The following is a 13,010-nucleotide window of genomic DNA, read 5'->3' as shown; positions in this document are numbered from 1 at the left end:
AATCAGCCGCTAGACTGAAAGAAAGTGTTTTTGTGTGTGTTTGAGTGTGTGTGTGTGAATGTGTGTGTGTGTCTGTGTTTGATACTCAATTCCTGTTTCCTCCTCTTCTCTCTCATTGCTCTTCTCTCTCTCTCTCTCTCTCGCTCTCACTCTCTCTGGTCCATGGACCAGACTTCCTCAATAAGAGGTGACACCAACAGGGACGCTATTTATTTGGGACCGATACATTATTCATAACTGAGGCAAGGGGCAGAAAATAGAGGCCTATTACTTGGTGCAAACTTTCTTTTTGCAGCCCTCCTGGACACTCATTATAATGTCTCGGAAATTTTTGTTTAATGTTTTTTTTCTTTTCTTTTTTTCTTTTCTTTCGGATTTGGGCTTTTTAAATAAAGCATGGTTCAAAGTAACTGGGGTGTTGTGGAAGTAGGAATGGCCAGCTCAATGCAGTATTTAGCCAGTGTGAGTGGAGGGGAGAGGTTTGGAGTGAAAGTGTTCTTTGTTTTTTCTCTCTCTCTCTCCTCAGACAAAATTTTCATCTCATCACTTTTCATCGCCTTAAAGAAGTTTTCCATTTCTTGTTCTGAGTTGTTTTTTGAACCTTCAGGCAACAATTCAATCACTCAATCCAGTTGTCTGGCATTTTCTTTGATTGAAAGTCATGAGAGAGAGGAGGTAGAAAAATAAGGAATAGGGGGGAAAATGAACAGGATGAAAGTTGAAGGCTTACGAGGGAGGAAAGAGAGTGAGAGTGTTAAATCTCCTCCCAGACATTTTTGAGCATGTCCAATGTGAAAATGGCCAGATTTTAGATGAGTTGGACTTTCCAATAGTACAAAAAACAAAGTGTTTCACAACTTTCTCATCCCTGAGCAACTCAAGTTACAAGCCTGTTTTACACCTCCATCTACAACCAGTAAAAACCGAAAACAAAACTAGTGTTTTGAAATACTGTAAAAACTCAATTTTACGTGTCAGGCCGTGCACAAAGAGGTCTGTCAGTCTATTCAACAACTAAACCATGTGTCTGTTTCTATATTGTGTTTTCAGCTGCGGGGCTACCCTTTTGTTTAGGTTCAGATTAATGATTGAGCCTTTAAAGAGAGTTTATCTGGAGTACCAGCCTCATGTCCAGCGTTTACCAAGGGAAGCAGTATCTGGACTGTTTGATGAATGTTTGCTATCTCCACTGCACACTCACACACACACACACACATACACACACACACGCACGCATGCACGCACACACATTCACGCAAACACACACACACACTAGAGTCCATTCGTTCAGCCCTTCTGAGATGCTGGTTAGGCATAGCAATGAGATATCGGGCCAGCGGAAGGAAGAAAGAGCCACATTCATCACCATCCCCTAGTATCAGTTAGCACACACACAAACACACACACACACACACACACACATTCTGTCTAGCAACGGTGCTTCATGCATAACAAATGAATGACTAGCACTGTAGCATTGTTCAATATTCCATTCATAAGTTATCATCCTGGGACAGTGCAGATACAGTATGTGTGCATTTGTGAGTGGGTGGATGGATGTGTGTGTGTGTGTGTGTGTGTGTGTGTGTGTGTGTGTGTGTGTGTGTGTGTGTGTGTGTGCGGCTTCTATAAAATAGCATTTGCCATTAACGGGGCTTTTAGTTCACTCTCTAATCTGGAATTCATACAGACATTTTTCTGCAACAGGGTCAAGTGGGACTTACCAGGGCCAACTCAAAGTATATATCATCAGAGGAAAATAACTCTCCATAGCTGGCATGATAAGCTATTGTTAAGATCCTAAAAGATTCCCAGAAATGTTTTCCTGGGGGACACTGGGTGGAATTAAAATAGAGCTCTGCTTAGCCCAGTTTGGACCCACACTGGAAATCAGGCTAATGAGACGGCCTAAGTCCTAGCTAGCTCTTTACACTGCAAGACAGTGAATATGTAAGTAGGATTCATCCCCCTTTCTCAGTCTCACCCTCTATCTTTGTATAGTACAGGACAAATATTAAGCAAGACTGATATTTTTGAAATGATACATAGAGATATAGATGTGCTGTGCATGTGTTTGAGTCTTATATTTCCTGTGTGTGAGTGTGTGTGCATGTGCGTGTGTCACACTGTTTGATAGATTTGTATAGAGTTCTCTCTATTCCCTCTAGTTCTGATTCACTCTATTGGAATATGTTTGTCTTGCTCCGTCCATCTCTCTCCATTTATCACTTTATTTCAATAGTCCACTGCTGACTCTCAACAGTGTGTTAGTAGATATTTAACAGCATATAAGCCGACTGATTGTCAGCAAGAACTGTTTCTACAGACTATTTTGCGATATTAGCACCTATAATAAAAAAGAATATAACAAAGAAGACATCACCTCATTTTCACCAATTTATTTTCAAAGTATACTGTATATCATCAGTGGAAAATAACTCTCCATAGCTGGCATGATAAGCTATTGTTAAGATCCTAAAAGATTCCCAGAAATGTTTTCCACCTTCATCAGAGCATCATCTTGATGCTCTGATATTCGAAGCTCTGATGCTCTGATGAAGGTGGAAGCTGTAATACCGAAACGCGTATTACATATATCATTGAAGTCCAGCACCCAGCTACAAAGTAGCCTTTTGGAAGAAGCGCACCTGTTTCTGTTTTGTATTTTGAGATATTGTCAGTTGACTATCAACACATGTACAACAAACTATGTAATCAACTAAATCAACTATGTTGATTGTGAAGTCTACCTGCTCCAATTACTATCAGTCGACTGTTGGTGGACTGTCAACAACTTTGGTTAAGGTTAGGGTTAGACAGATAAAACTTGGTTAAAGTTAGGGTTACAGGACAGTAAGGCAATTTACTCATGGACCAATTCCATATGTAGGAATGTGTATTTTCCTATTTGATAGTCAACAGAAAATCAGTTGATGAATTTTGTTGATTAGCATTTGAGATGCCCCTTATAGTCTACTAGTGGTTGGTTGGATACATGTTACTCGTCTGTTGAGACAAATCTTGACAGTCAACTGACATGTTGTGGAGCGTCAACAGTGGACTATCGAAATAGTGTTACCATCTGTTAAATATATGCATCTCTCTCTCTGTCTCTCTGTCTATCCCCTATTTTGCTCTCATATCATCTAGTTCTTGTTTCAGTATAAACCTCTCACTCATCCTTCTCTGCCTTTTCCTCTCTCCTCCTTGCCTTCCTTTCCTTGCACTCTCTCTTTCTCTTAAACTAATTTCCCTTCCTTTTAGATTGCACTTCCAATCCCCGGTAAGAGAGAGAGAAAGCATAATTCTATTTATATCTTATTGTATTATTGTTCAAGGGAAAGATGCTTGACAACCTTTTTCCATCTTCCATTCATGCCAATAAAGCTCTTTTTTGATTTGATTTGAGTGAGAGGGAGAGGGAGAAAGCGATAGAGGGAGAGAGATCCTCACTAGTCAGATCTGACAGGTCTCTGTAGACTCGGTGGTCTGTGTCAGACTGGTTGTACGTCCAAGCAAATCATAAAAAAGACATCTTTTGTTGGACTCAGTCACTGCTATCTTTTGAAAAGTGAGTGTGCACGGCTGGTCGTTCACATACATCATCTCTCTCTCTGTTCACACAAAGAAAGAGTATTTTAAGACAAGTGGCTCGTGGTGTTTTGTACACTTGCTGTTAGACGTTGGCACACTATGGCCTCATTTTCATTCTGGCTGGCTGGAAAAATGTATGTTATTACAAGAGTTGCAGAATAGTTTGTGTTATCAACCCATTTTAGTGCCAGAGGTCGCAACACAAACTAAGGCACAGCACTGTTTCGCTGGTTGATACAACTTGAAATGTGAACGTGGATTGTTTTCCTATCTTTAACCCTAAAATCAGATGCAAAGCAGATGCTGATGTAACAGCTGAATCACAGCCAATGGGAAAGGATATTCCAGTGTAATTCAAACACCACAGGACGATATAGTAGATAATAGTCTCCACTGAGTCACAGTGCAATGTCCTAGCACCACCTGTTGGCCGAGATCTGCATAGCAAAGGAAACCAGATGTGTGCCTCCTTTTGAATAAACCAACTGAAAACATGGCTAATGATGAATTCGTACATATAATTATCTGCAATCTGGAATATTATTTCCTACAGTGCATAATGCAGCATGTAATGCATATTTATCAGAACATTATGCATCAGAATAGGCTCATTTGAGTCATAGATTCATTGTTTAGACTACTGATGCTCACTATGAGGTGGATGCTGTGTGTCTAAGAGCTGAACACACAGCAACCCAAATCCTCCTCTGTCCAGGCAATGAAACAGACCCACACACACATGTACTCACATACAAAGGAGGGATGTCATGTAAAAATGTTGATCTTTTATCTTGAAGATTTGAATTGAACTGAATCGAACTGACCAAAAGATGATTGCCATCATTACTCAAATTGTCTCTGTTTTCTTCCCTGTCCCCCCCATTTCCCTTCTCCACCTCCCTCTCTCTCTGTCTCTCTCTCTCTCTCTCCTTCTCTCTCACTCTGTCTTTCTCCCACCAGATTCAATAAAATACAGAACACGAAGAACACAATGAAGAGGGACGGCATCAGTTCTCTGACCTACAGACTGGTTCAGGTCAAGAGGTTCCCTCTCTACACAAATATCTCTGTGGAGATCGGCAAGCCCCCACCCAGGCCCTTCAAGGGCTAGAGAGAGAGAGAGAGAGAGAGAGAGAGAGAAGAGGATGAAGGGGACGACACACATGGACTGGAGGGATACAGAGTGGACTGAGGGAAAGAGGTGGGAAGGAGAGAGAGAAAAGGAGAGAAAGAACCACGTGTCTCAGATATTTGGAAAGATGTGGAGGAGAGAGGGAAGAATGATGGAGAAGGAAGAGGAATCATAAGCACATATCTCTCTCTCTGTTTCTCTCTGTGTCTCTATCTTTCTCTCTCTTTCTCTCTTTCTCTTTACCTCTCTTTTTCTCTCTGATTGAGACTTCAGTTTGCCATTTCTTTAACCGGGACTCAGGCTGTCTCCACCCACGTCCTTTGTCAAGCAGCCAATTGGCAGGCTGCAAACTCTCTACCTTGACCAATCAGTGACTTCAGAACGTTAGAGTCTGGACCAATGGAGGGACTTCGAATATCAAACGCTGACCAATGGTTGCCGTCAAACTTGCCTGAATTATGGCAGGAGTGGAACCTGGAAGTCTAGCCAATAACATTCCTTGGAATATTGGAGAGTGTCCAATGGCATCAGCTGGAATATAGAACAGGAACTGTCCATGAAAGATTAGAGACTAGCCAATAATATTCTTTGAAACATTGGAAAGTATCCAGTGGTATACCGTGGAATACGGGACAGCATCCAATGGAATTTCTTGGAATATTTGATAGTAACTAACGTCATTCCTCGGAATACTGAAAACTGACCAATGGCAAGCCTTCATACTGTAGCTTAACCAATGGTGAATGGGCTTTTTAAGAGGCTGCTAGGACTAAAGGGAGAGAGATACAGAGATATGATTCCTATTGAGCACAGACTGAAGCGACAGCAAAAACATACATTCAGTAGCATACAGTAAAAAGATGGAAGAGAGCGCTGGTGTCTTCATCCAAGAGAGTCAATATCAAAGGATTTACAATGGAGGTCGATAGAAAAAGGGATTTCTATTGAAGGCAAATTAAGACAATAACATAATATTATGACTTGCAGTTGTGGTCAGTGGAGTGGTATCAGATGGTTCACATATCAAAGATATCAGATGACTCGTATATCGAAGATATTGGACGATTCACATAGTGGTGATACTGGACGGTTCACATATCGACGTTTGGGTCGGGGATCTTATTAGTCAATCAGATGCTCCAGTATCAGTTAATGAATGTGTATTGTGCCTGCATCTACCGCAGGAGACAAAAAACAGTGCTGGGACACAAAGATAACACACGTTTGATCATCGTCAACTACGACAACAACAGCCGAGAACTCTCTTTTGGTCTCTTTTTTTATATATATACACAGACTAAAACTTTGGAAACAGAAACAGACTTGTTGGAGTGATCAAAAGTTTTACAGCAAGAATAAACATATTGAAGATATGTGCAGAATACAATGAGGTGGAACTATCCTGGGGAACACCTTTGAATTCAAATGAAGGAACCGAAGACAATAGGCCAGATTTATGCTGAAGGCTCAGTTGTGATTTTAACCCCATGTGGCACACATTGGAGATGAGGTTTCCAAGTTTGTGTTCCTCCTATCATTCACTCGAAGAAAGATAGAGGTCCATATAGGCATATTTTGTTTCTAGACGATACAAAAGATGTAATTGCACCTTTGAGGTACACCATTGGTCCTAGGTACTACCAGAAAAGTATAAATATCCACTTCTTTTATTAGAAAAAGTACCACAGACATGTCTTAACTGAAAATATCTGTGACACAGAGGGTTAAAAATCAGAGTTGAGCTGTCAGGATAGGTTTCTGGCTCCTGTTTTAAAGACGAAAGCTTTGTGGAAATAAAAGCTGACTCTTGTGACTTTTTTCCTCGGCTCCACAGAGAAGATTGGTGTGGGAATTAATGATTTTTTGGAGGTCATTTTTTAGACGTTGACGTAACCTGGAAGTTTAATAAAAAAGTATCACCATTCATTAAAAACTGTATTAATACTATTACTATGCCATTCTCTTCTGTTGTTATCTGTTCAATCCTTTCAATCTTTTTCAGAAAAGGCTATCATATCCGTGGGGGAGGAAATTATAAGGTAATAGTCTTCTGCTAGTGGAAATTGTGAATTTTAAGGCAGTAATGAGAAGTTATCGTTTGAGCAGTTTGACTGACATCCCTATTTCTGCTTCAAATTTCATTATCATCAACTGTCAATTCTTTGCTAGAATCTCATTTATCAAACTGTCATATTTCAGAAATGATGGGCTTAATGAATCAAACATTCAGCGATATATGGTATTTTTATTGAAACAATTAAATTGATATTAAGGACAGAACATGCAGACACACAACAATAGACAAGGAACAGGCTGTTATTTAAAAAATCTTAACTCATTGTACCGTCTCAGTGTTGCATATGCTTCCTTCTGTGAAAAACTAACAGACAAAATCTTGGTTCATGATTTCCTCCATCAGCGTATGAAAGCCTTTGACTGTTTTAAGCTTTTATCTGTCACTCTTCTCCTTTTGTTGTTGTTTTTTTTTTCTTTCCTTTCTCTATTTTGGTAATGCCTAAATGCCAAACTGATGCCTTCAGAAGTTAAATACAGCAAGGGGCAGGATAAGTAATACAGCACCTCAAGAGTTTATTTATAATTCAAAGGTCATTCTCTTTGGGTGAAGTCATGTGATGAAGATGGTCTCCTTGCTGACCTGATTAAGAACTGAAATGAACACTTTTGGCAATTCAAGATCTCAAAACGTCTTGTGCTCCGAAAAAGCCCCCAAAAAATACTTTGCGATGATAAAAACGTACACCACCAATTTCCCCCCCTACCTTTGAAATTTGCGTCCGACAGCCTAATTGTTGAAGATTTGTGTGCGATGCTCTAATTGTTTGACATTTTGTATCTGAAAGCCTGCTGTGGGCCCTTTAATCTGGGTAAAATCATGTTTTGTGAGTCTTCTCTTTGGTCGGCCTTGAAGCAAAAATGTTCCCATCTGTTTGGCTCGCTGTTATCTTAGCCAGGAGCCTGTTGGAAGATTTGATTGCCCCTCTCCCCAACACACACTCCCAGCACACACACACACACATTCACACAGTTCTCCCTTCCTTTTTCTCAGCATTATCTCTCCTTTCATTGCCTTTTCTTTCTTATTCTGCCAATCCACGCTGTTATGTGTCAGTGGCACACTGTTGTAGGCCCACTACATGCACAGCTGTGTCTCCAAAGAGCGCTGCCTCCTTCAGTAGATATTGACAGGGCCTCTCTTTGTGTCTCTGAATCTGTGCCACTGTTACTTTATCTTCATTTGTCTATCTATTCTCTCTCTCAGAACACAACCCCCTGTTTTTGAATCTCTATTTTCAGGGTCAATCTGCCACTCTCTACCTTTTTCTCTCCATCATTCTCTTCTCCTTCATCAGTGTCTCTTTTTGTTGCTACCCATCCCTCTCTCCCTCCCTCTCTCTCTCTCTCTCTCTCTCTCTCTCTCTCTCTCTCTCTCTCTCTCTCTCTCTCTCTCTCTCACCCTTGTTCTCGTATATTTTGATGCCTTTTTTTTATTTCAGACTGCATTAACTGTCTGGGTGTGAGTTTTAGTGTCCTCGGTAGGGAGACTACACATGGAGAGGTGCACTGTGTAATTTCCACAATTGGTTTGCTTATAGGTTTACCTATATGTATATGTGTGGATATCATGACATGATATTATCAAAAGGCTTTGTGGACTGAATGGAATGGCTATGCGCCATTTGTTTTTTTTTGTTTTTTTTGGTTGATGTTGAGTTTGTAATGCAATTAGGGCTGCAACTAATGATTATTTTCATTGTCGATTAATCTGTTGATTATTTTCTGGATTAATCGATTAGTTGTTTGGTCTATAAAATGTCAGAAAATGGTGAAAAATGTCGATCAGTGTTTCCCAAAGCCCAAGATGACGTCCTCAAATGTCTTGTTTTGTCCACAACCCAAAGATATTCAGTTTACTGTCATAGAGGAGTAAAGAAACCAGAAAATATTCACATTTAAGAAGCTGCAATCAGAGAATTTTGACTTATTTTTCTTAAAAAATTACTCAAACCGATTAATCGATTATCAAAATAGTTGGCGATTAATTTAATAGTTGACAACTAATCGATTAATCGATTAATCGTTGCAGCTCTAAATGCAATCATGCTTTTTTCTGCATTTTGTCCAAATACATTTCAGCATCTTTCGCTGCATATTCACCTTTTGGTGTGAAATCCATACTATCCTCTAGATGACAGCAAAAAGACTATCTGTTGCTCATTTTCCGCACACTTACACTATTGAATTTGAGATGAATTTGAGATTTATCGAGGCTCCTCTGATACATTACAGGCAACCATTTCCCTCTTTATCAGGACAGTTATATGAAGAAACTGTAAAATGAGGAATGAGGGTTCATGAGAGAAAGAGATAGACATGGAGAGAGAGACGTGGCAGCAGTGTGTATAAACAATAATGGTGGTTATAAATGTAAAGATCAACAACGGAAACTTGGGTAAAATAGTATCTGAATACGTTTCAATGACTTGGGGGGGAAAAGGAAAACCACGAGGAGCGCTTGATGTTCCTTCATTGACTCACTTTGACTTTTGAAGCCGTTCCAGAAGTCAAGCGCGCCTCAGGTGGTGAAATATTTGAAACGGTTTTCAAATACATTTTTGCTGGTCTGCCACAGACAGCAGACAGGACCTTCAGGCCTGTGGGCATTTTTAAAGATTTACTGTATCTCTAGCTAGGTTTTTTTGTACATTGAATGTTGAAAATGTTATATCTTATATAGAATGCATTATGTCATATCAAACCTACTTTTTCTATACAATCAATAAATCCAATGGTTAAAGTTTGTGTGATGATGCTGTTGTCAATTTCTTCATCTGTGTGTGTTTGTGTGTGTGTGTGTGTGTGTTCCCCTCAGGTTACTGAAAAATACAGTACAAACTCAACTCCAGTTGATGAGTGGGAACTTCATAAGAAATTAGTTTTCACCCGCAGACTGAGATGATCCCAGAGCTTTTTAATGTAATATCTGTGGCTTTTGGCGACCCTGTCTCCTGTTGCCATAACAACCCTCATAAACCTGTTACCATGGTTGTTGTGTGGTCCCAGTGACTCAGTGTGCTAAGGTGCTATGGCTGTTTGGGGCTTGAATCCGGCTTATGGCTTTTGCTGTCATCCCTTTTCTCTTTCTCTTCCATCCTTCCTGTCACCATCCCTATATACTGTACTGTCTAATAAAGCACAGATGCTGCAACAGTCTTTCTCTCTCTCTCTTTCTCTCTCTCTCACTATCTTTTACTTTCAAACACTTCTTATTGTTTATTGTTTTGAGGAGAGCCTTGGCCTCAAACTGTCAGGATAAAAACTCTACAGGGAAATCAGACTTGTGTCTTCTCAGAGACAAGCCAAACTGTTATTTGATCAGAAAAGGATAAAAACACAGCAAACAGTTCACTTAAGGTAGAGAGAAGCAAAGCAGGAGGAACCAGAAAGACAGAGATAGTTAATGGACATGAAAAAGTGTTTTAATCGTAAGTATTGTACAATATGTTTTTGTTTTTTTATTAGAGCCGGTGTATATTAAAAAGCACAACAGGCATCATACAGTATCTCACACTACATGATTTAGATCTGAGGTTGGCATCGGTTCCCTTTCATTTCAGTCAATTAAAGAAAAATTTAAACTGCAGCAACAGTCATTCTCTATGATTAGTCAACAGTGAACATGATAGTTATGCCAGAGTGCTTTTCTATCTATCTATTCAAGCTACTTTACATTGTTTGAATTGAATACTACTGTACAGCAGGGTTTTGGAGATGGAGTGGGTACAGTTGATCAGCTGTACTGGACTGTGTATTTTTGGGGTAACAGTTGCTTCTTTGGGGATAGAGTTCATCAGTTTTGCTGTTCGGGGGTGCAGTTTTTGAGGTGGGCACAGGTGGCCAGACGTTTTCCCTCCCAGTAGCCTGCATCCTGGCCGTCATGACAACGACACTTTGTGCAGGAGTTGACCCAGACGGGTTCACCGGCAGGAATCACCTGGCTACGGGACCTCCCTGGAGGGGGACACGCAATACAGGTAAGTGTGATTGCACCTATACACACACAAACAAACGGACACACACACCACATGCAAGAAAGCACATGCATATGAAAGCAAGCGGACAGGCATGCATGCGCACACAACCACCAAACCATAAAAATAAACCACATTAGTGTAACCAACAGATAAAAATAACCAATTAGAGTTACATTGTAATACAAACATCATTAACAGCATAAGACCACGCAATACACACACACACACACATACACACTACAGATGTTGTAATGAATGTAGTATTAGTGGTGTCGATTATATTCAGTAACACAGCTTCACAAGGCATATGAGAGATATTTGTGACACATGGTAGACCTACAGAAAGAAGTCTCCATGTAGGCCAATGTGGACTTACCCATGCAAAATATGACCCCCGCAGTCAGGGCAGCATTGCCCAGGCCGGATGATGCCGACACATGCTGGACAATGTACATGTGCACAGTGGACGGTACCATCAAAGTTACAATGGCACGGCACACACGGAGAGCCCTGGGAAGAAAATACACACACAAATACACACACATGTGCATGCACATCCACCCACACATGCATGGCCACACACGCATGCACATACAAAGACACAAGCACAAAGGATAGGCAATTGATTGAAGGGGAAGAGAGAGAGAGAGAGACACACAGAGAGAAAGAGGGAGAGAGAGACATTATGAGGAGGCACATTTAAGGTACATTGTTCACTTTCTTGTATATCAGAATAAATATTATGTACAGCATACCATACCATACCATCCACTATATAATATGGATCATAACAAGATGGTATAGTCTATTTGTGTTGTAAATGGGAGTTAACTGTTAATATAGGCAGATAAAATAGAATGACACACTACTACTACGAATGACAATGGAAAAACTGCAAATATACAAACATACAAGCACAGCCCCCTAACCACAAGACACAATACACAAACCCAAACAGGACAAAAACTGCATCTGCATCCATTAGTGCCAAACACTGTATATTTGATGCAGTTCATAAACCAATAGTTTGCAATCCATATAGAATAGTATGCGGAATTTATCTATCATATGTTACTTTTCTCCTCCTATCCCATGCTTTAGAGAGGTATTCAGAGAATGCAAAAACATTATCAAAAAGGTATTCAATTAAAGCTCCATTCTCAATACCTGGAAATAATTTTCTTCAAGTCCACACTCTTCTAATGAATCAAGTATTTCAGATACCCATTCACCTCCGACAGACAAATCCCAGTAAAATATATACCTAGCCACCCTGTTGGTTGGTAAATTGTAACTGTCATCAAGCGCTCTCTGAAGAGGGGCGCCATTTACCTCTTCTTGCCTACAGCAGAATCGATTTACATGCCATCATGCCCCATCTGATTCAGAGATTTGTGGGAGGAAATACACAGCCATAAATGTATACAGGCCTATCTAGCCTCATACAGTTAGAACAGTCAAGTTTACGGAAAACATCCACGGATAGGTAAATTTAATCCAAAATAGGTTTATGCGTAATTCGGAATGGCACGGGTCAGTGGTTTGTAGCAGGGCGGGGTAAAACCTGCTTGAATTAGATGAAAGTTTACACATCAACAGAGTTGTACACTCTTGGCACACCGTTGTTTTAATGGTACTTGTGTGTTGGACAAACCAAATTGTAGTTTACAGTAGCAGTTCCGCTGCATAGTGTCCACGGCCCTGTTCTGCGAAAAATCCCTTAATATTCCTCTGATATTAGTTTAGGGACTTACAGTATTTATGGTATTCGATAGTGAGTTTATAGTGGCCTTATGGTATTTTATTGTACTGTTATCTCCTAAGATATCACCATAATATACCTATGGGTTATTATATAGTTTTGCAGTCACATTTGTATAACATACTTCTGCTACTATCATTCTTGCAGGTAGCATTTTATTTTGAGATGCAAAAGGACAATTTGGAAATAGTTAGCAAGGTGGGCCTTTTTTTCGAGACAGGTATACTTTTGTTTCTTGTTCATTTGACCCTTACAAAGATAAGAACTATAAGGATAGCATGCATCATAGCAAAACTATGAACTATATACTGTATAATATCCTATAGGGAAAAAATGAATATTATAGTAATTCCATAGGAGATACAAAAATAAATAAATAAAAATACCATAAAGTACACTAAGGTCAACATATAGACCTACTCACTACTGAGTCGCACAGACACAAAATTACAGGGATGACCCAAGGACA

General features: G+C 39.9%; 1 protein-coding gene across 1 annotated transcript in view; it reads left to right on the top strand.

Annotated features, from left to right (window-relative positions):
• The window catches only part of b4galt2 (UDP-Gal:betaGlcNAc beta 1,4- galactosyltransferase, polypeptide 2), a 122,303-nt gene extending 117,598 nt beyond the window's left edge, over positions 1 to 4,705 (top strand). Inside the window, exon 7 of the mRNA XM_071519394.1 lies at positions 4,555 to 4,705. Within this exon, the coding sequence (XP_071375495.1) occupies positions 4,555 to 4,705 (151 nt within the window). The remainder of the gene's footprint in view (positions 1 to 4,554) is intronic.
• Positions 4,706 to 13,010: the final 8,305 nt, after the last annotated feature.

This window comes from Centroberyx affinis, unplaced genomic scaffold, assembly GCF_046629955.1.
Source record: "Centroberyx affinis isolate AG114_WGS23_722 - 3 ecotype Tasmania unplaced genomic scaffold, CSIRO-AGI_Caff_v1 ptg000693l_1, whole genome shotgun sequence".
Lineage (NCBI taxonomy): Eukaryota > Metazoa > Chordata > Actinopteri > Beryciformes > Berycidae > Centroberyx > Centroberyx affinis.
This window is presented reverse-complemented; position numbering and strand designations above follow the sequence as displayed.